Consider the following 23582-nt stretch of genomic DNA (forward strand, 5'->3'; position numbering starts at 1 on the left):
CCAAGCCAGTCAGGAACCTATGCGAAAGCCCAACGTGAAAGGCGCTATACAAATGTAACCTTGTTGTTGTTGTTGTTGTATTCTGTGAAGCGCTTTAGACGTCTAGAAGACATGAAAAGCGCTATATCAAAGGCAGGATTATTATTATTATTATTGTTATTATTCGCTGTCTCTCTCTTGTTTACTCTCTGTCTTGCTCTCTCTGTCTCTCTCTCTCTGTATATATCATTCGTTCTCTTTCTCGGTCACTCAGTTGGGTGGCAGCCTGGCTCAGTGCTATCGCTCTCGCCTCTGAGTTAGAAGATTGTGGGTTCAAATCGCACGTCGGGATTTGGACTCACAATGACAAAGATGACATTCCAGTGCGGTGCTGGGGTCGGGTGGGGTTTGCATTGACAGAGGAGCCGTCCTTTAGATGAGACCTTAAACCAAGCTCCAGTCTGTGCCTGTTCAGGTGGTGCTGTTTGAAAAGAGTTTCTCTCTCTCTCTCTCTCTCTCTCGGTGTCCAGGCCAACAAACCCCCAGATGAAATTGACCGCCTGTTTCATGGCTGTTTGTGGGACGTCGCTGTGCGCAAATTGAGCTGCTGCTTTTGCCTAGCAATACAGTCACTCCATTTCACAGCATATCCTGTGAAGCACCTTGGGACGTCCTTCGAACGTGAAATGGCGCTGTACCAAACGCAAGGATTATTATTATTTGAGACGCCTCAAAGCCCTTCACAGGATACACTGTAAAGTGACTTGACTGCGTGTGTAACAGAGAGAAGAGGTTGTGGGATGTGGCCGTTGAGAGTTAGCTGATCTCCTTTGTGGGGGGGAAGGGGGGGGGGGGTTCCTCAGTAAATATCCGATGGTGAGCTCACGGGGTGACGAAGGGTTAACAGTTAAAGCTGGAGGCCGGGGCGATGGACCTCACACAAGCACTTGATAAAATAACAACGACAACTTGCATTCATATAGCCCCCCCACCCGGAGCAGCATCCCAGAGCTTGACAGTAGCGGATCATGACGCTGAGCCGGGGGGAGTGGGGGGTGAGGGGAGGGGGTGGGGGGCGGGGGGTGGAAGGGTGACTGTAGCCACAATCGAAGAGGAAGGAGCCAGTGGAGCCTGGCGAGGGCCTGGGGTAACAAGAAGCAGTGTGGGGGTTGAGCACGGCTAAGAATCCTGGATGATAATCATACGGATTCCCACCCACCCCTCACGCACGCTCTCGCGCGCTCTCAGTCCCAGCCCACTCAGGTCTTGAGAGCTGCTGATGTTTGTTCAGTCTGCGGCTTATCAATTCCAGGAAACCCCAAATAAAGTGAAAGTGAAACTTAAGGCAGGTTCAGTGCCAGTGAAGCTGGGCCAGAGTCGGCACTGAGCAGTCGGACCAGCTCCCAGCTCTCTAACCCACCATGAGGGAGATCGGTATCATCTTCCAGCTCTCGGTCCTCCTCGGCCTCTCCTCTGCCACAGGTAAGCCTCCCCGAGAGGACAGGTGCATGTCAGGGTCAGTGTGAGAGCCAGAGAGAGAAGCTACCTCTCTCTCTCTCCTGCTCACTCCTCTCTCTCTCTCTCTCTCTCAGCAGCTCTCTCCGGGCTTCACAAGCCGAGATCCAAGAGCGCAACATTTGCTCGAATATTAATCACGATCCTCGCACTTCGATGCAGCGTCTTAAACAAAGAGCCTCGCTAAAGTTTGCGCAATGGGATGCGCCAGAGGCCTGAGGGAGAGGGAGGGAGAGAGAGAGAGAGAGTGCGTGCGTTGCATTAATCTGAGACGCTGTCCTTTGGACGAGACGTTAAACCTCACTTTCGTGTCTTCGGCCCGTTCAGGCAGACGTTAACGATTTCCTCCCACCCACCCACCACCCCAGACACACACACACACACACACACATACAAACACACACACACATGCACACACCCACATACACACAAACATACACACACACATACACACACATTGACAAATACAGACACACACATCGAAACAGAGACACACACACATACAGACACACACAGAATATAGAAAAACACACACACACACATACAGCCACACACATATACAGACACACACATATACCCAGTATATATATAATTAGATTGATAAATAGTCCACTCCGTAGACACCGACCTGCTTCAGGTCCCCCGCACTTCCCGCCCCGTCATTGGCGGTCAGGCATTCAGCATCTCTGCCCCCAACTCTGTAACTCTATCCCACAATCTCTCCACCTCACCCCCTCACTTGCCTCCTTCAAGTCCCATCTGAAGACCTTCCTCTTCGATTGTGCCTTCGGCCACCCTCCCACCGCCATCCCCACCCCTCCTGCCCTCTAACCCTTCTGACCCCCAACTCCCAGCTCGGGTCCAATGCCCCGGATTGTCCAGCGCCGTGGGACGTCTTTCTGAAAGTTTGATTTGTTGTTTTTGCTGTTGTAGATTTAGACAGGGCCTTTAATATTGAGAGGATGCTTCAAAGCACATCAAACATAAAAGCACATACACACACACAGAATCACACACCTAGAAACACACACCTAGAAACACACACAGACAGAAACACACAAACAAACACACAAACACACGCACACAAACACACACATAGGAACACACCCACACAGAAACAAACAGAAACGCACACACAGAGCACACACATAGAAACACACATGTAGAAACACACGCACGCTAGAAATACACACACACACGCAGAAACACACATAAAACACACACAGAAATTCACACACACACAGAAACACACACAAATACACGCAAAGAGGTACCACCACCCCCCACCCCCCACCCCCAGGGACAGCCCAAACTGCCAGAGCCCAGGGAGAGGCGAGAGGAAGTGAGCCAGTATTTGATAGTTTATCGGGGTTTAATGTCCACGGACAACTGTTGCCCTCTTTCCGCCCTCCCGCCCCCACTTCACCTCCCCCCCAACCTCCGCTGCTGCTCCCCAGCCTCGCTGCAGACTACCAGCCCCACCACAGGCGAGAGAGACGGGAACCCACAGGGCAGTTGGATGTGAACTTAGCAAGGAGCCAAGTTTCACCTAAAGTGTTATAAGTGAAAGTAAAATGGAGGCTGTGTCTGCCCTCTCTGCCTCCACAGGCGCTCCGTCACTCAAGCTCTCTCACCCTATATATACCTGGTGATGAGGGGGAGGAGAGAGAGAGAGAGAGAGAGCTGCAGTGTCGGAGGCACCGTCCTTCAGATGAGATAATACACCCTCACTCCCCGTCTGTGACTGTTCAAGTGGACTTTAAAAATCCTGTGACGCTATTGGAAAAGAGAAGGGAGTTTCTCTCTCTCTCTCTCTCTGTCCCGGCCAATGATAATAATAATAATCCTTGCGCTGATATAGTGCCTTACATGTTTTCGAGATGTCTCAAAGTGCTTCCCGGGATATACTGTAAAGTGCATTGACTGTATTGTTTGACCCTCAACTGTCCTTTCTCCCCCACATCCATGCCATGACCCGCTCTGCCATCCCCCACCTCCGCAACATCACCCGGCTCAGCCACTGCCCCCGTCAGGCTGCCGAACCCTCATACATGCATTCAAGGCTGGACTACGGAAACGCCCTTCTTGTCGGCCTCCCCCAACTCCCCCCTCCACAGGCTGCAGATCATCCAGAAATCTGCAGCTCATGTCCTCTCCCGCACCGGGCTCCATGAGCCCATCAACCCCACTCATCCCTCAGAGGATACCGTTCAAAATCCTTATCCTCACTTTCAAGGCCCTTGCACGGCCTTGCCCGCTCCTACCTCTCTGACCTGCTGACCCCTTATCAGGGCTCGCTCTGCGCAGCGGGCTCTGTCCTGCTCCATGTCTCCCGCCCAACCATCGGCGGCCGGACTCTCAGCCTCTCTGCTCCCACCCTTTGGAACTCCATCCCACAGTCCCTTCGCCTCGCTTCCTCTCTTGCATCCTTCAAGGCACAACTCAAGATCCTCCTTCTCAACCATGTCTTCAGCCGCCCTCCTACCCTTTCTGTCCTCCCTCATCCCAACCCTGTCGTCACCCACCACTCGGGGTCTGATCCCTGACTGTTCAGCACCTTGGAACTTCCTCCCAACATGAAAGGCGCTTTACAAATGTAATTTTGTTGTTGTTGTATGTTTTGTAGCCGGAACGTGGCAGACAATTGTGCACCGCAGGGTCCCACAAACACTCGTTGAGACTGTTTTTGTTTTTGTTTTGTAAAACCACCCAAGATAGGCATTTATGCAAATTAAAAATACTAAAATTCATAATAGACATCTAGGCCTGTCATTTAATACTATTTTTAATCCAACATGGGCGAAGGGAGGCGAGGCGAAGGGACTGTGGGATGGAGATCCATAGGGTGGGGCAGAAGGGCTGAAGGCCCGACTGCCGATGGTGGGTCGGGCTGGGCGGGGGGCGTGGAGCAGGCCAGAGCCTGCTGACCAGAGGGAATGGACAGGATGATATGGGGTCAGCAGATCACAGAGGGTAGGGAAGGGCAAGGCCATGGGCAACTGTATCCTCTGGGGGACAGAGTTCTGTATTCTTGTGTAACTTTGCATTGTCTACAGACTTTTACAAATCTGCCTTTTCATTACCACAATTCCCAACCACTAAATGAAGATTAAAAGTCACTTTTGATGTTGACATTTGCAGCGCACTTAAAATAATATTTGTCTAAAAAATATCAGCATGTTTTCGAAATATAAAATCAACACCATTCTCACTTTAGCTATACACAGTGTCTGCAAACAACTCACACCAAGGAACAGATTTGATCTTGGACACAATTACTCATTAGCAGCAAGAAATGCAGTTTTAGCCATCTCCATCTTTAATATCTAGAGAAACGTAAAACAATCATCTAAATATAGAAACATAGGAACAGGAGGAGGCCATTCAGCCCCTTGAGCCTGTTCCGCCATTCTAGAAGATCATGGCTGATCTGTACCTCAACTCCAATTACCAGCCCTCGCTCCGTATCCCTTAATACCCCGACCTAACGGCTATAATCCACAGCCTTTTGGGGGAGAGAGTTCCAGATTCCCACTAGCCTTTGGCTGAAAATCTCCTGCTAATTTCACTGCTAAATGGCCTGGCTCTAATTTTAAGATGATGTCTCCTTGTCCTGGATTCTCCCACTAGAGAAAATAGTTTATCTGTGGCTACCCTATCGAACTTCTTTTTTTCTTTTAAAAATCTCAATTAGTTCACCCCTCAACCTTCTGAACTCCAGGGAATCCAGATCAAGTTTATGCAACCTGTTCTCATAATTTAAGCGCTTAAACCCATATAAAACTGTTCATTCACTTCATGGCTTTCATAATATTAATAATCCTTGTATTTGATATAACGCCTTATTACATCTTCAAGATTTTTCAAAGCACTTCACACAATCAAGTGCACGTGTATATTTTGTGGGTGAAATTATGGGATATTACTGTGTGCAAATTAACTGCTGTGTTTGCTTAATATTATTATTATAATAATTGTTATTATAATATTATAATAATTGAGACTCGTAAGAAGAATAGAAGCCCATATTATTAAAGGGACAGTGGCAGCGGATACAGAACTGTCTGGGAGACAGAAAGCAGAGAGTGGTGGTGAACGGTTGTTTTTCTGACTGGAGGGAAGTGTGCAGTGGGTCCCCAGGGGTCAGTATTGGGACCACCGCTGTTTTTGATCTATAAAAATGACTTGGACTTGGGCACAGGGAGTACAATTTCCAAGTTTGCAGATGTTACTGAGCCAGGAAAAGTAGTAAATGGTGAGGAGGATAGTGGCAGCCAACAAGCGGACACGGACAGACTGGTAAAATGGGCAGACATGTGGCAGATGAAGTTTAATGTGGACAAATGAGAAGTGATGCATTTTGTGAGGAAGAATGAGGAGAGTTAATATAAGCTGATGGTACAATCTTAATGGGGGTGAAGGAACAGAGAGACCTGGGGGGTCATATAAGTAAGTCTTTGAAGGTGGGGCAGGTCAGATAGATACAACTGTTAAAAAAGCATACGGGATACGAGGCTTTATAAATAGGGGCATAGAATACAAAATTCAGGAATTTTGTGATGAACTTTATAAAACACGGGTTAGGCTTCAGTTAGAGAAGGTTAAGAGGAGACTGAAAAGTTTTCAAAATGGTGAGGGAATTCGATAGGGTGAACAGGGAGAAACTATTCCCACTGGCGGGTGGGTCAGTAACCCGAGGACACCGATTTAAAATAGTTGTTAAAAGAAATAGAGGGAAGGGGAGGAGACATTTTTTCACGCTGTGAGTTGTTGGGATCTGGAATGCATTGCCTGAAAGGCTGGTGGAAGCCGATTCGATAACAACTTTTAAGAGAGAAGTAGATAATTATTTGGGGAGGACAAGTTGCAGAGCTATGGGGAGAGCGCGGGGAGTGGAATTCATTTAAAAGCTCTTTTCAAAGAGCCGGCACAGACACGATGGGCTGAATGGCCTCCTTCTGTGCTGTATAATTTTATGATTCTATGAATAATCATTGCATTTGTTACCGCGCCTTATCGTGTGGGAAGGACGTCTCAAAGCGCTTCACGGGATTTACTGTGAAACGGAGTGATCCATAGTAACTGCACTTGTATGCACTTGTGGAGTCCTGTAGCTCAGTGGTTAGAGCACTCGCTTTGCAAGTGAGAGACCTGAGTTCAATTCCAGGCAGAGGGCCAAACCTCGGGCAAGTTTCCTTACCCCACACAGAGCCTAATAATAATCCTCCAAAACCAAAAACAATAATAAATTGGTCATTTTCAATCCACGACTGTTTGTGGGACATTGCTGTGCGCAATTGGCTGCCGCGTTCGCCCACAAACATACAGTCAATTCACTTTACAGTGTGTTCTGTGAAGCGCTTTGGGATGTCCTCCCGACGTGAAAAGCGCTATATCAAATGCAAGGATCGTTATTATTATTATTATTATTATTATGAAGCTCTTTGAGCCGTTTCACTGAGGTTAGGAGGTGCTGCACCAAATATTGATACAGTGGACGCCACTTAAGCCAGACATGTCAGGGCTGGCCGTTTTGTCCGGTTTAAGTGGCGTCTGAGGCTAACTGATGTTTCCTTACCTTTTCCCACCCAGCAGAGGAGCAGTGGCGCCTCCTCCCTACCTCCCATTACTGCTCCCATTGGACAGGAAGGGGACCAATTAGCGGAGGCTCCCAGGTGATGGACAGCCACTTGTGCTTGGATGGGCTCCACCATTCACAAACACCGGGTTTGCCCATCAATCACGATTAGATTCCTTTCATTCCTTCCCTTGTTCCTTCCTGTTCCTCTGCGCTCCCCCAACCCCTCCCACCCCCCCAGCCTCGTGCTGCTTCTGAATGGCTGGAGTCACTGTTAATCAATTGCAATTCGACTCCTCCCATCGCCACCCTCTCGAGACGCGGAGTGAGTTAACGCAGCAGCAAATATCTCGGCGTATCGCTCGAGTTAATTGAAATGTTTAAAAAAGAAGTAAGAATACAAATGAATCGGCGGCCTTTTTGTCTGATTTACCCAGCGGCTGGGGGTTAACAGGCGTCCGGCTAAAGCGGCTTCCACTGTATTATAATAATAATGCAAGGATTTGATATAGCGCCTATCAGCGCCTATAGACACCTCAAAGCCCTTCACAGAATATACTGTTAAGTGAATCGACTGTGTACTTTGTGGTGAAAAACAGCAGCCAATTGCGCACAGCAGCGTCCCACAAACCGTCACGGATTGAAGTGACCAATTATTTTTTGAAGGAATTATTATTGGGAATTATAAGTACTGTGAGACGTCTCGAAGAAGTGAAAAGCGCTATATCAAATGCAAGGATTATTATTATTATTATTATCCCCGGAAAACTGATCCGTATAATAGTCTAATAACCGGGTTCCTACTTACTCATCGGTAAACAGAGACGTGTGGAATAGGGAAACTTGCCCAATATTTCACGCTGTCAGGAATCAAACCCACGTCTCTCGCTTGCGAGGCGAGTGCTCTAACCATTGAGCTACAGGACTCTGTGATGTACAATATAAAGTCTCCAGGGATGATCTTAAGGTTAGAATGAACGAATCAACGATGTGTGGGACCGGACCGGAAGCACAGAGTGTTTGGAGATGTGAGTGGGTTTGGGAATCTCTGGGAATAGATGTGCGACTCGTGTCTTGGCTGACTGTCTGTGTCTCTCCTCTCCCTCAGTACCCGGCCTGCCCCCCTCGCCGGGGGATGTGCTGGTGGATTGCTGGTACATCGAGGAAGGGGGCGGCCAGAGAGGCAGTTTCCCGAAAGCCGTGACTCAGGAAAAATCCCAACTTCACCTGCGCCGCGTCTCACACAAACCCGGAGCCGAGCAGGACATCCCCGAGCGGGTCTCCCCGAACGCGGACTTGAAACCCGGAATGCTGTTTGACGTCACAGGTGAGGCCGGTTCTGTCACACGCAGCGACACGTGAGTTCATTGTATTTTGCATGACATCGTCTCGGAGCTGAACTGGCTCCAAGGTGACGAGCCTAGCAATGGGATGTCGGAATCGAGCCAACCCTGCGTGACGGTATCTCGCCCGGTTCCTGAGCCACGAGGGTCCACAGTATTCCAGGGCACTGCTGATGACAGCACAGCCCGGCCTGGCCCAACCAGGACCTGGAAGAGCAGACCAGTCACTGGGGGCAGGGAATCCTCTCACTCAGCTCCTGTTAACCCTATAGCCAAAGCCCTATCGGGTCGGGTGGTCCTGGCTGGACAAGCAGCGGGAAAGTTCCCCAGACAGTGATATCCATGGCAAACTGCGTGGTTTTACCTGGTTAGTCTCCAGCAATTACCCGATGCACACTCTGGGATCCCCCAAGTTCTGGCTCTCGCCAACCTGCGCTGAATCCTCTCTGGGATTAAGTAAACCGGATATGTCCCTCCAGGGAGGGAGAGTCTGAATCCCGTTCCAGACACGGGGAGACGGGGAGGCTTCCGCGCGGAGGCTTAAGTGACTCTCAGTCTAGATTGGAGACTGCTTAAGTACGGTGATGGGTTTCTGCGTGTGTCTGAATCCGACCTGGTCCCAAAAACTAGTTAACGGAGATTTCTTTTTCGCGTCAATGACTAGATTATTGGAACGTGATCTGTGACCCCGGGTTTCGACGCCTTGAGCTGGCGGCCCCGAAGCCTCACTGCGAGATTAACAATTACGTGCCCCAGGATTCCCACGTGCTGTGGGCTCAGGGCCTGACCCAGGACCAGAAGACCCCGGCCTACGCCTCAGGCTCCTGGTTCTCCTCCGACATCCAGGCGGCCGACGGGAACCTCCGTGTGGCCAGTGTCCACCGGCTGGTCTCAGCCCCCGGAGAGCCGGGCACCGCCCCACGGAAAACATCAGGTACCGTGGGGGGGGGCGGGGGGGGGCGGGCAATAATGTGTGGGCTCCACGCTCCCAGCAACCGCATCCCCATTCACCCGCACATGCACACGCACGCTCACACACAGGCACACGCATGTGCACGTACATACACACACACACACACAGTAGGTCAACTCTGACCCCAACCTCCACTGACTCATGTTCCCACTGACTTCAGTTCCTTTGCCTGTATCTCGGTGGTTCTCTCTCTCTCTCGGCGTCGGCCCGTGTCTCTGTCTGTCTGCTCCTCTCTGCCTGTCTCTCTCTGTCTGTCTGTCTGTCTGTCTGTCTGTCTGTCTGTCTGTCTGTCTGTCTGTCTGTCTGTCTGTCTGTCTGTCTGTCTGTCTGTCTGTCTGTCTGTCTGTCTGTCTGTCTGTCTGCCTGTCTCTCTCTGTCTGTCTGTCTGTCTGCCTGTCTCTCTCTGTCTGTCTGTCTGTCTGTCTGTGTGTGTGTGTGTGTGCGTGTGTGCGTGTGTGTGTAACCTCTGTCTGCCTGTGTGTGTGTGTGTGTGTGTGTGTAATCTCTGTCTGCCTGTGTGTGTGTGTAACGTCCTCTCTCCCTGTTGGCAGTGGTGCTGAACGTGTTCACACGCTCTGCGCTGGTGCGCACACGCCTGGGGGGGGACGTGCTGCTGGACTGTGGATTTACGATGGACAGACAGACGGGCTTCGGGGTGGAGTGGCGTTACCAGTACAAGGGCAGCGGACACCTGGTCTACGCCTATCACGGACCCCGAGACCAGGTCCACGTGGCCCGGGACGGCACTGAGATGCTCTTCTATGAGCTGCACAGTCAGGGAAACGCGTCACTCCTCATCCGCAACGTCACTCTGGAGCACGAGGGCACTTACATCTGCACCGTCTACACACCCAACCTCCACACACAGCAGTCAATAGACCTGGAGATCGCAGGTACACACCGCCCCCACACACAGCACCGCGCGCACACACACACACACAGCACCGCGCGCACACACACACACAGCACCGCGCGCGCACACACACACACACACAGCACCGCGACACACACACACACACACACACACACACACACACACACAGCACCCGCGCGCACACACACACACACACACACACAGCACCGCGCGCACACACACACACACACACACACAGCACCGCGCGCACACACACACACACACACACACAGCACCGCGCGCACACACACACACACACACACAGCACCGCGCACACACACACACACACACACACAGCACCGCGCGCACACACACACACACACACACACACAGCACCGCGCGCACACACACACACACACACACACAGCACCGCGCGCACACACACACACACACAGCACCGCGCACACACACACACACACACACACACAGCACCGGGCGCACACACACACACACACAGCACCGCGCGCACACACACACACACACAGCACCGCGCGCGCACACACACACAGCACAGCGCGCACACACACACAGCACCGCGCGCACACACACACACACACACAGCACCGCGCGCACACACACACACACACACACACACACAGCACCGTGCGCGCACACACACACACAGCACCGCGCGCGCACACACACACACACACAGCACCGCGCGCACACACACACACAGACACACACACAGCACCGTGCGCGCACACACACACACACACAGCACCGCACGCACACACACACACACACACACACAGCACCGCGCGCACACACACACACAGACACACACACAGCACCGTGCGCGCACACACACACACACACAGCACCGCACGCACACACACACACACAGCACCGCGCGCGCACACACACACACACACACACAGCACCGCGCGCACACACACACACACACAGCACCGCGCACACACACACACAACACCGCGCGCACACACACACACACAGCACCGCGCGCAACACACACACACACACAGCACCGCGCACACACACACACACACACACACACACAGCACCGCGCGCACACACACACACACACAGCACACAAACACAGACTCTTCACACACAGCACAACAAAGACTCCTCACACACACACAGCACAGACTCCTCACACATACACAGACTCCTCACACACATACAGCATCACACACACACACACTGATACCTCACACACACAGCAACACACACACAACACACACAGACTCCTCACACACACACACACACACAGACTACTCACACACAGCATATACACACACACACTCAAAGACTTCACACACACAAACTGATGCCTCACACACATACAACACAGTGTGCACATACACACTGACTCCTCACACACACATTCAGCACATCACACACACACACACATACACACTGACTCCTCACACACACATTCAGCACATCACACACACACACACATACACACTGACTCCTCACACACAGATGCACACACTGACTCTTCACACACACACACATTGATGCCTCACACACACACAGCACAGTGTCAACCCACACTGACTCCTCACACACACAGCACTACACACACACACTAACTCATCACACACACAGCACCACACATACACACACTGACTCCTCACATACACATACAATAACTCCTCACACACACGCACACACAACACACACACATGCACACACTGACTCCTCACACACACAGCACCACATGCACACACACACACAAACATACACACTGACTCCTCACACAAACACACACACTGACTCCTCACACAAACACACATACTGACTCCTCACACACATACTCACACACACACTGACTCCTCACACACACAGCACCACATGCACACACACACACAAACACACACACTGACTCCTCACACAAACACACATACTGACTCCTCACACACATACTCACACACACACTGACTCCTCACACACACAGCACCACATGCACACACACACACAAACACACACACTGACTCCTCACACAAACACACATACTGACTCCTCACACACATACTCACACACACACTGACTCCTCACACACACACACACACACACATGCCTCACACACAGCACAGCACAGTAACACACACACTGATTCCTCACACACACACTGATTCCTCACACACACAGCACCACACACACACACTAACTCATCACACACACAGCACCACACACACACACACAAACACACACACACTGACTCCTCACACACACACTGACTGCTCACACACACACACACTGACTCCTCACACATACACACACTGACTCCTCACACACACACTCATACACACTGACTCCTCACACACACAGATCACACACACATGCCTCACACACAGCACAGCACAATTACACACACACACACACACTGACTCCTCACACACACAGATCACACACACATGCCTCACACACAGCACAGCACAATTACACACACACACAGACACACACACTGACTCCTCACATACACAGCACAACACACACACACGCACGCGACAACACACACACACGTACAAACACTGACTCCACACACACACCACCACACACACACACTGACTTCTCACACACACACACTGACACCTCACACACACATACAGCACAGTGCGCGTGCACACACTGACTCCTCACACACACACTCACACACACACTGACTCCTCACACACACACAGAGCAGACACACTGACTCCTCACACAGCACAGCACACATACACACACACACTGACTCCTCACACACACATACACACACACACACTAACTCCTCACACACACGCCCACACAACACACACACACTGACTCTTCACACACACATACACACACATGCAAACACTGACTCCTCACACACACGCCCACACAACACACACACACTGACTCTTCACACACACATACACACACATGCAAACACTGACTCCTCACACACACGCCCACACAACACACACTGACTCTTCACACACACGCATGCACAACACACACACACACATGCAAATACTGACTCCTCACACACACACACTGACTCCTCACACACAGCACCACACACACACACTCCTCACACACACTAACTCCTCACACACACGCACAACACATGCACGCACACATGCACACACTGACTCCTCACACACACGCACAACACAACACACATGCAAACACTGATTCTTCACACACACACGGATGCCTCACACACACATACAGCACAGTGCGTGCACACACACTGACTCCTTACACACACACACACACTGACTCCTTACACACACACACACACACAGACTCCTCACACACACACTGACTCCTCACATACACACACACTCACACACATATGCACTGACCCCTCACACACACACACACACACAGACTCCTTGCACACACACATGCCTCACACACAGCACACACACACACACAGCACACACAGATATACACACTGATCACACACACACACAGCACACATACACACGCAGCATACACACACAGCACAACACACACAGACATACTCACTGACTCCTCACAGACGCATAGCACAACACACGCACGCACACATGCCCACACTGACTCTTCACACACACGCACGCACAACACACACACACATGCAAACACTGACTCGTCACACATACACTGACGCCTCACACACACATACAGCACAGTACGCAAACATACACTGACTCCTCATACACACAGCACAGCACACACTCCTCACACACACAGCACCACACACACACACTGACTCTTCACACACAGCACCACACACACACACACACACTGACTCCTCACACACACTAACTCCTCACACACACGAACAACACATGCACACATGCAAACACTGATTCTTCACACACACACTGTCGCCTCACACACACATACAGCACAGTGCGTGCACACACACTGACTCATCACACACACACAGCGCAGTACACACACACACTGACTCTTCACACACACACTCCTCACACACACACAGTGCAGCGTGCACACACACACACACACTGACTCCTCACACACAGCACCGGACGCACACACACATACACACACTGACTCTTCACACACAGCACCGCACACATATACACACACACACACACAAACTGACTCCTCACACACACATACTGCGCACACAGCACAGCACGCATATACACACACACAGCACACGCACAAGCACACACTCGTCACTCACAGCACACACACACACAATCCTCACACACAGCATACACACACATACCCTCACTCCTCACATACAGCATAGCACACACCTACGCTCACATACGCACACACACCCACACAGCACCACACAGCACACACAAATACACAGCACACACTCAAATACACACACAGCAGACACATACACGCATGCACTCATTCCTCACACACAGCACACACACACAATGCTCACACACAGCACACACACACATACACTCACTCCTCACCCACAGCACAGCATACACACATAGACTCACATACACACACTCACATACACCTGCACACACAGCACCACGCAGCACACACACATGCACACATACACAGCACACACTCACAAACACACACAGCACACACATACACACATGCACTCACTCTTCACACAAATCACATACACTCACATACACCAACACGTATAAACGCACACATACAGCATGTACACACACTGCTCACACATAACAAACACACACACAGCACACACACTCACTCCTCACACACAGTACACACACAGCACACATATACACACAGCACATACACACACACATACACAGCATACACAAACACAGCGCAACACATACACGCACATTCACATACACACACACGCATACATACTCAACACAAACATACATACTCACTCCACACACAGCACAACACACGCACATACACACACGCATACATCACACATAAACACATACAGACAGCACAGCACACACACACATATACACACATACACATAGTACACACAGCGCACACACATACATACACACATAGCACACACACATTCACATATACACACACACATAAACCATACATACATACAGACACACACACAGACATACATACATACATACATACATACATACAAAGACACACAAAGACACAAATATATACATAGCACAACGCATACACACACACAGTACTGCACACACACAAAGTAAAGCACACAGAAACACACAGTACAGCACACAGCCACACACGCACACATTACAGCACACACACAGTACAGCATACACAGCACATTATAGCACACACCATACATACCGTGTTGTGAGCACAAGCCCCTGTCTGTGTGTGTCTGTGTGTGTGTGTGTGCGTGTGTGTGTGTCTGTGTGTGTGTGTGTGTCTGTGTGTCTGTGAGTGTGTGTGTGTGTGTGTGTGCGTGTGTGTGTGTGTCTGTGTGTGTGTGTGTCTGTGTGTGCGTGTGTCTGTGTGTGTGTGTGTGAGTGTGTGTGTGTCTGTGTGTGTGTGTGTGTGTGAGTGTGTGTGAGTGTGTGTCTGTGTGTGTGTGTGTGTCTGTGTGTGAGTGTGTGTGTGTGAGTGTGTGTGTGTGAGTGTGTGTGAGTGTGTGTCTGTGTGTGTGTGTGTCTGTGTGTGAGTCTGTGTGTGTGTGTGAGTGCGTGTGTGTGTGTGTGTGTGTGTGAGTGTGTGTGAGTCCGTCCCTCACTCCCCGCCCTGTGCTGTATTTGCCCAGAGCCCCCGAAGGTGACCCTGAGCCCTGACCCGCTGTACGCGGTGCCGGGAGGGGAGGAGAGGCTGAGCTGTGAGATCACCCGGTATTACCCGCTGGACGTCAGTGTCCGGTGGGTGAGGGCGATGCCCGGGGTCGCCAACAGCTCCCAGGAGGTGAGGAGGTCCTGGCAGAGCGGCCACCACCAGAACCCCGACGGCACCTACAGCATCAGCAGCTACATCCAGATCCAGCCCCAGGCCAGCGATCACGGAGCCGTCTACACCTGCACCGTCCAACACGTCTCCGTCACGCAACACGTCAGGAAAAGCATCACCTTGAGGGTCGCAGGTAACCGGAGCATTCCGCTACAACAACAACAACAGCAACAACCACATCAACCACAACATCAACTACAACCACCACAACAACCACCACAACAACAACATCAACTACAACCACCACAACAACCACAACAACCACAACAACCACAACATCAACTACAACCACCACAACAACCACAACAACCACAACAACCACAACATCAACTACAACCACCACAACAACCACAACAACAACCACATCAACCACAACATCAACTACAACCACCACAACAACCACCACCACAACAACAGCAAAAACAGCCACAACAATGACCACAACAACAACAGCAACAACCACAACAACCACAACATCAACTACAACCATCACAACAACCACAACATCAACTACAACCATCACAACAACCACAACAACAACAACCACATCAACCACGAGGTCAACTACAACCATCACAACAACCACCACCACAACAACCACAAAAACAACAACCACATCAACCACAACATCAACTACAACCACCACAACAACCACCACCACAACAACCACAACAACAACAACCACATCAACCACAACATCAACTACAACCATCGCAACAACCATCACCACAACAACAGCAATTACAAAAACAACAACAACAACCACAACAACAACAACCACCACCACAACAACAGCAAAAACAACCACAACAATGACCACAACCACAACAACCACAACAACCACAACAACCACAACAACCACAACAACCACAACAACCACAACAACAGGAAAAACAACCACAACAACAACCACCACCACAACAACAGGAAAAACAACCACAACAATGACCACAACCACAACAACAACAACCACCACAACCACAACCACAACAACAGCAACAACAACAACCACAACAGCAACCATCACCATAACAACAACAATCACAAAAACAACAACCACAACAACATCAACAACTTTTAACAACATCAATAACATCAGCAACATGAACAACATGAACAACATCAATAACTTCAACAACATTAACAACATCAACAACATCATCAACAACATTAACATTAACGCGTACCTGTAGCACATTTCACATCGGGAGGACGTCCCAAGGCGCTGACAACAACATTATCCTATAACATCAATAACAATAATATTATCAACAGTAACACCAACACGGATCACATCATCAACAACAACCACCACCACATCCACAACGACAACACCATCAGTACACTCACACTCATATTAAGGCATTTCATATAGAATAAGGTGAGGAGACATTTTTTCACACAGCGAGTTGTTGGGATCTGGAATGCATGACCTGAAAGGCTGGTGGAAGCCGATTCGATAGCAACTTTTAAGAGAGAAGTCGATAATTATTTGGGGAGGACAAGTTTGCAGGGCTATGGGGAGAGAGCGGGAGAGTGGGATCGATTTGGATAGATCTTTTCAAAGAGCCGGGACAGACACCATGGGCCGAATGGCCTCCTTCTGTGGGCCATTCGGCCCATGGTGTCTGTGCCAGCTCTTTGAAAAGAGCTATATAATTCTATGATTCTAAGGTCTTGGGTTGCCCGTGGCAAGGTTGGACATCAAGCAGGGGGAGGGGAGGGGACTAAGTGACAAGAAGCACAGTCAAAGAGTTGGGATTTGAAGACAGATAGAGAGGCGGTGAGACAGAGGGGCAGAAGGTAGTGGTTTAATGACTAGCACAGTCATACACAGACACAAAAGGCCAAATAGCCTCCTTCTATGCTGTGTAATTCTCCGATTCTATGACTGAAGACTCGACCACTAATGGTAGTGTGATGAGGGGAGTGCTGGGGACACACAGCATGCAGTTAGCAAAGCAGAACTGTGACACTATCACCAGCTTACTTTGGGGTGCCATACGGAGGAAGGGTCTATCCGGAACAGCCCCACCTTTGCACTGTTGTGGATTGTTTGGAGCACTCGCCTCGCAAGCGCGAGGAACCTGGGTTCAATTCACAGCCGGGGGCGAAACCTGAGGCAAATTTCCTTACCACATACACACACACACACACACTAATAATCCTTGCATTTGATATTTGATATAGCCCTTTTTTACGTCTTCTAGACGTCTCAAAGCGCTTCACAGAATATGCTGTAAAGTGAATTGACCGTATATTTGTGGGTGAAACGCAGCTGCCAATTGCGCACAGCAGCGTCCCCACAAACAGTCGTGGATTGAAAGTGACCAATTTATTATTGTTTTGTTTTTGAAGGGATTATTATTAGGCTCTGTGTGGAGTAAGGAAACTTGACTACCTGGAATTGAACCCAGGTGTCTCTGAATTGAACCGCTGAGCTCCACGCCCCTCTTAACCTAGCAGGAAGTGGTAACCCGGTTGTTAGCTGATTGGTGGATCGCTTTCTGGGGATAATAATCCCTTAAAAAAACATAATAAAAAATAATAATTTGGTCACTTCAATCCACGACTGTTTGTGGGACACCTCTGTGCACAATCGTTGGCCGGGTTTCCCCCACAAAATCTGCAGTCAATTCACTTTACTGTATATTCTGTGAAGCGCTTTGAGACATCTCAACAATGTGACCAGATGCTATACCATATGCAAGGATTATTATTATTATCACTGGGGGGGAGGGGGGGGTTCTTGAGAGGGGAGCAATTGGATGTGTATCGGAAGCCGCCCCCCGCGCCCCCAAACCTCTGTTTACACTGAGGGTCTCGGGTTAAGGGATGGAGGGAGGATTATGTCTCCCAGCATCTCGGGGAAGGCAGGGGAGCATGATAGACCCTCAGACTGACCATCAATGTTGACTCTCTTGCTCTCTCGTTCTCTGTGTCTGTCTCAGGAGCTGCTGGGCCCTCTATAGAGGATATAATGGGGCTGCTTATTTGTGCCTTTGTCCTTTATGGAGTCCTGAGGCTGATCTTCTGGATCTACAATAAATCAGGTAAGTGACTCACTCCCCACGTCCATTACTGGATCACAAGGTGGGTTTGATCACCTCCTCTCAGACCTCCTGCTCGCCTGACCTCCCATCCAGCTGCTTCTTAAACGAGTTCAGCGTCTTGGCCTCAGCCACCGTTCTAAGTCTGCTCGCTCTGCTCAGCGGTCTCCGGCCTGCTGCATGTCCCCCGACCACCTCTCCCCACCCATCTGCGGTCGGGCCTTCAGTCTCTCTTGCTCCCACCTTTTGGAACACCATTCCACAGTCCTTCTCTTGCCTCCTTCAAGACCCTTCTCAGATCCTCCTCTTCAACTGTGCTTTCGGTCGCCCACCCACACCCACCCCCACCCTCCCTCCTCCCCGACCTTCCGATCCCAACCACCAGCTCAGGTCCACACCCCTGACAGCCCGACACCCTGGGATGTCCTCCCGACATGAACAGTGCCGTGGAAATGTAATTTTGTATTGTATTGAATTCCACAATCCTCAACCATAACAAACTCTGCCCCCACCCCCCGCCCCACCCCCTCCGCCCCCAGTCCTGACCAGGGCCTCACTGGCTCCCTTCACAGAATGGATTGATTTCCTGGATTCTCGCGCTCGCATACAAAGTGGAGTCCTGTAGCTCAGTGGTTAGAGCACTCGCTTTGCAAGTGAGAGAGACCTGAGTTCAATTCCAGGCAGAGGGCGAAACCTTGGGCAAGTTTCCTTACTCCACACAGAGCCTAATAATAATCCCTCCAAAACCAAAAGCAATAATAAATTGGTCATTTTCAATCTACGACTGTTTGTGGACATTGCTGTGCGCAATTGGCTGCCGCGTTCGCCCACAAACATACAGTCAATTCACTTTACAGTGTGTTCTGTGAAGCGCTTTGGGACGTCCTCCCGACGTGAAAAGCGCTATATCAAATGCAAGGATTATTATTATTATAGGATTATAAAGTGGGAGGGAGAGAAAGTGTAAAGAAAATGTTCATAAATCTCTGTTGTTTTTTGCTTCTAGTTTATCCTCTGATCTTCGGCTCGGTTCAGCAAGAGAAGGTGAGAAAATAAAACCTCCCAAATATCATCACCGACCATCGGCCCGGAAACCCGATCTCCCCCCCCAACCCTGACCCCAAACTTAACCACTGACCCCAAACCCAACCTCAACCCCTGACCCCCTGACCACCAACCTCAACCCTTCACCCCTGACCCTAACCTCAACCCCTCACCCTTGACCCCAACCTCAACCCCTGACCACCAAACTCAACCCTTCACCCCTGACCCTAACCTTAACCCCTCACCTCATCCCCAGTCCTGAAATGCCCCAGACTTGACCGCTGACCCCTGACAGCCCCTGTTGCTGTCTTCAGTAACGCTGTCTGTCCTCTTTGCCCCTCAGGAGAAACGTAATTGAATCGGTGACTGCGGTGAAGAGAAGAAAGAATGATGGTGAGCGTGAGCTGAACAAACGATCGCACTCTCCCCCCCCACTCACCGCCCTCCCGCAGTGTCTGGGCTGTCACACAGTGACTGGCTGATGCTATATTATAGCGAGGATTACTATTATTATTTATTAATATTTTCTAAGTCGGGAAGACAGGGTTGGTGATTTCTTTCATGTGTCAGCCGGGCTCAGCTGGTAGCGCTCTTCTCTCTTAAGTCAGAAGGTTGGGGGTTCAAGCCCCAGGTCAGAGTCTTGGAATAACATTGTCTAAGCTGATGCTCTCCAATGCAGTGATGGGGTGAGCTGCATTGTCGGAGGTGCTGTCCTTCGGGCGAGACATTATTAAACCTCAGTCCCTGTCCGTGTCTGGTGGACGTTAAAGATCCCGCAATTAGAAAAGAGAAGGGAGGCTTTCTCTCTGTCCCGCGGTGTCTTGGCCAACAATCCCCTCAGATAAAACTGGTGATTCACTTCGCGGCTGCTAATGGAGGTTTGCTGTGTGCCAGTGTGCCGCGTTTGTCTACAAAACACGCTCACGGCGTTCTGCAGTGAATCCTGTGAAGAAGCGCTTTGGGATATCCTGACGTGAAATGCGCTCTATGAAATAATAATCATAATCCTTGCATTTGATACAGCGCCTTATCAGGTCTTCGAGACGTCTCAAAGCGCTTCACAGAATCTACTGTAAGGATTGTAGGATTATTAAGTGGTGGGATGGCTTGTGAATGGACGAACAGTGACTAACTGTGGGCTGTGTTTTCAGAGCGGCCTTTGGGCGGACACAGGGAAGCTGTGAAGTGGATGGTGAACTTGAAGTGGACGCTCCCCCCTTCCATCCTCCCCCACACCCGTCCAGACTCCATCTCCGCACAATCTGCTTTGTATTTTTGTATTTTTTTTTGCTGTGATTCTCTGCCTCGGGATTTTCTTTGTAGTCTGGCTGTGAATCGGACTGTGCTGTGTACATACTGCGCTGCTGAAGGGGTTAAACTGCCCAACGTCGGGGGAAACTAAGGGGAAGGGGAAACAACAAGAACTACTTGCCCCAAAGCATCTCAGGCCTGGGGAAGGGGTGGGAACAAGAGGTAAGGGGGGGTGGGATAGGGGCTGGGACATGAGGGGTGCGAGAGGGGGGAGGGAGGGAGAGGGAGGGAGGGGGAATGAGAAGCAGGAGACGGAGAGAATAATTCTGATTTAAGGTTTGGTTTCGCGGCTCTGAGTGCTGGCAGTCATTTTAAATGGGATTGAAAAATTACTCACTGAGCAATGATTTAAGACGCACCAAGTCCCCAATATGGGAGCTTGATCATTTGCAGCTTCCAAGCAGAGGCGAGAGTGCTACCAACTGAGTCAGGCAGACGGACAGTAATGCAAACGTGGAAATACTCCACATGGAAAAAACATGGAGTCCTGTAGCTCAGTGGTTAGAGCACTTGCTATGCAAGTGAGAGACCTGAGTTCAATTCCAGGCAGAGGGCGAAACCTTGGGCAAGTTTCCTTACTCCACACAGAGCCTAATAATAATCCCTCCAAAACCAAAAACAATAATAAATTGGTCATTTTCAATCTACGACTGTTTGTGGGACATTGCTGTGCGCAATTGGCTGCCGCGTTCGCCCACAAATATACAGTCAATTCACTTTACAGTGTGTTCTGTGAAGCACTTTGGGACGTCCTCCCGACGTGAAAAGCACTATATCAAATGCAAGGAATATTATTATTACTCTAAATTGTCTCGTTTGGCAAATTGTACATGTTTTTGAAGTCTGCAAATACTGTGAGCGTGCAATTTCTATAGATGTGTAAACTGCGCATATTAGATGACTGAGCAAATAAAGAATCAAACGGGGAAACCAAATGAATAGAAAGGCCTCAATTTATTGTCTAATTCTCTGGATAATGCCACCGAATCGAATATAAACACGTGGGCGTCCCCGACGTCTGCTGGTCACAAGTGGAACTGCAGCAGGTCTCAGCACCACTTTGCACATCACACGGCCCAATTTTGGCCCTGATTGTAATGTGTGGAAAGTGATGTGTTCTCCATAGGGAACGGTTAGAAAAAGGAATCGAGCATCCAGCGTGCAGTGCCCACAATCCACAGAAACTCACAGAACTCAGACCACATGACTGTCCAGCGCCTTTGGACATCCTCCCGACCTGATTTACAAGTGTAATTTTGCATAGTGGATCAATCCTACCCAAAGGAGTGTTGAGCAGAACGAGGCTGATCTCTAGTGTTAGAGGAATCAGCTATGAGTTGGGTCAATAGAACATTTTTACAAAAAAATTGTGGAACACTTTACAAATCCTGTGGGAAATTGCAGAAGGCTCTGTTAAATTTTGCAGGGGTTGATAGGTGCGATTGAGGTAGATTTTACTGCAAAATTTTTTCACTTTATTGATAAAAACTAAACATACGGAAATAACACATATTAGATTATTCCAAAAATAATTATTAATTGTTGAACTGCACCTGTGTGTCCGGAGCCTTTTCGCCCACAGCGATGTTTTATCATAAAATTGTACAGCACAGAAGGAGGCCATTCGGCCCATTGTGTCTGTGCCGACTCTTTGAAAAGAGCTTCCAAATCAATCCCACTCCCCGCTCTCTCTCCATAGTCTTGCAAACTTTTCTTCCCCAAACAATTATCCAACAGATTATTTGACAGAGGTGTAAATATATTTTGATGGCAAGCTCAATTGTGTTTGTACATAATTTACCTTGATATGTGTTATCTTCTACTCAATTTATGTGCAGTAAGAATTGCCGTGATTGCATCTCATACTATTAGCATAGGAGTAATAATGAAAATAAGATTTAACCTTGAGGTAGTTCAGAGTATTAAAGAGAGTAGTTTTAATGTGTTCACCTCACTATACTCATCATGTATCAAAAAAGAAATCCTAGGATTGAAGAATATGACCGTATATGATGCACAATAAAGCATTGGAGAAAGTTCAGTACTGACG

At 49.6% G+C, this 23582-nt stretch overlaps 1 protein-coding gene across 1 annotated transcript; it reads left to right on the plus strand.

The window, feature by feature from the left end:
• Positions 1–1092: 1092 nt before the first annotated feature.
• On the plus strand, positions 1093–22467 carry LOC103191457 (tapasin-like). The gene is made up of 9 exons (XM_042344820.1): positions 1093–1461; positions 8181–8399; positions 9080–9349; positions 9940–10281; positions 15934–16260; positions 19079–19180; positions 20184–20221; positions 20565–20614; positions 21373–22467. Exons 1-8 carry the CDS (start codon positions 1401–1403, stop codon positions 20577–20579), a joined length of 1374 nt encoding a protein of 457 aa, XP_042200754.1. The 5' UTR covers positions 1093–1400; the 3' UTR covers positions 20580–20614; positions 21373–22467.
• Positions 22468–23582: the final 1115 nt, after the last annotated feature.

This window comes from Callorhinchus milii, unplaced genomic scaffold (assembly GCF_018977255.1).
Source record: "Callorhinchus milii isolate IMCB2004 unplaced genomic scaffold, IMCB_Cmil_1.0 Scaffold30, whole genome shotgun sequence".
In the NCBI taxonomy this organism is placed as follows: domain Eukaryota; kingdom Metazoa; phylum Chordata; class Chondrichthyes; order Chimaeriformes; family Callorhinchidae; genus Callorhinchus; species Callorhinchus milii.

Excerpts from the sequence above, each read along its gene's own strand:
- LOC103191457 (XM_042344820.1), top strand. The coding sequence starts at position 1,401 with ATGAGGGAGATCGGTATCATCTTCCAGCTCTCGGTCCTCCTCGGCCTC. Across the intron at positions 10,282-15,933 it reads AATAGACCTGGAGATCGCAG|AGCCCCCGAAGGTGACCCTG; the intron begins GTACACACCGCC and ends GTATTTGCCCAG. Across the intron at positions 16,261-19,078 it reads CATCACCTTGAGGGTCGCAG|GAGCTGCTGGGCCCTCTATA; the intron begins GTAACCGGAGCA and ends TGTCTGTCTCAG.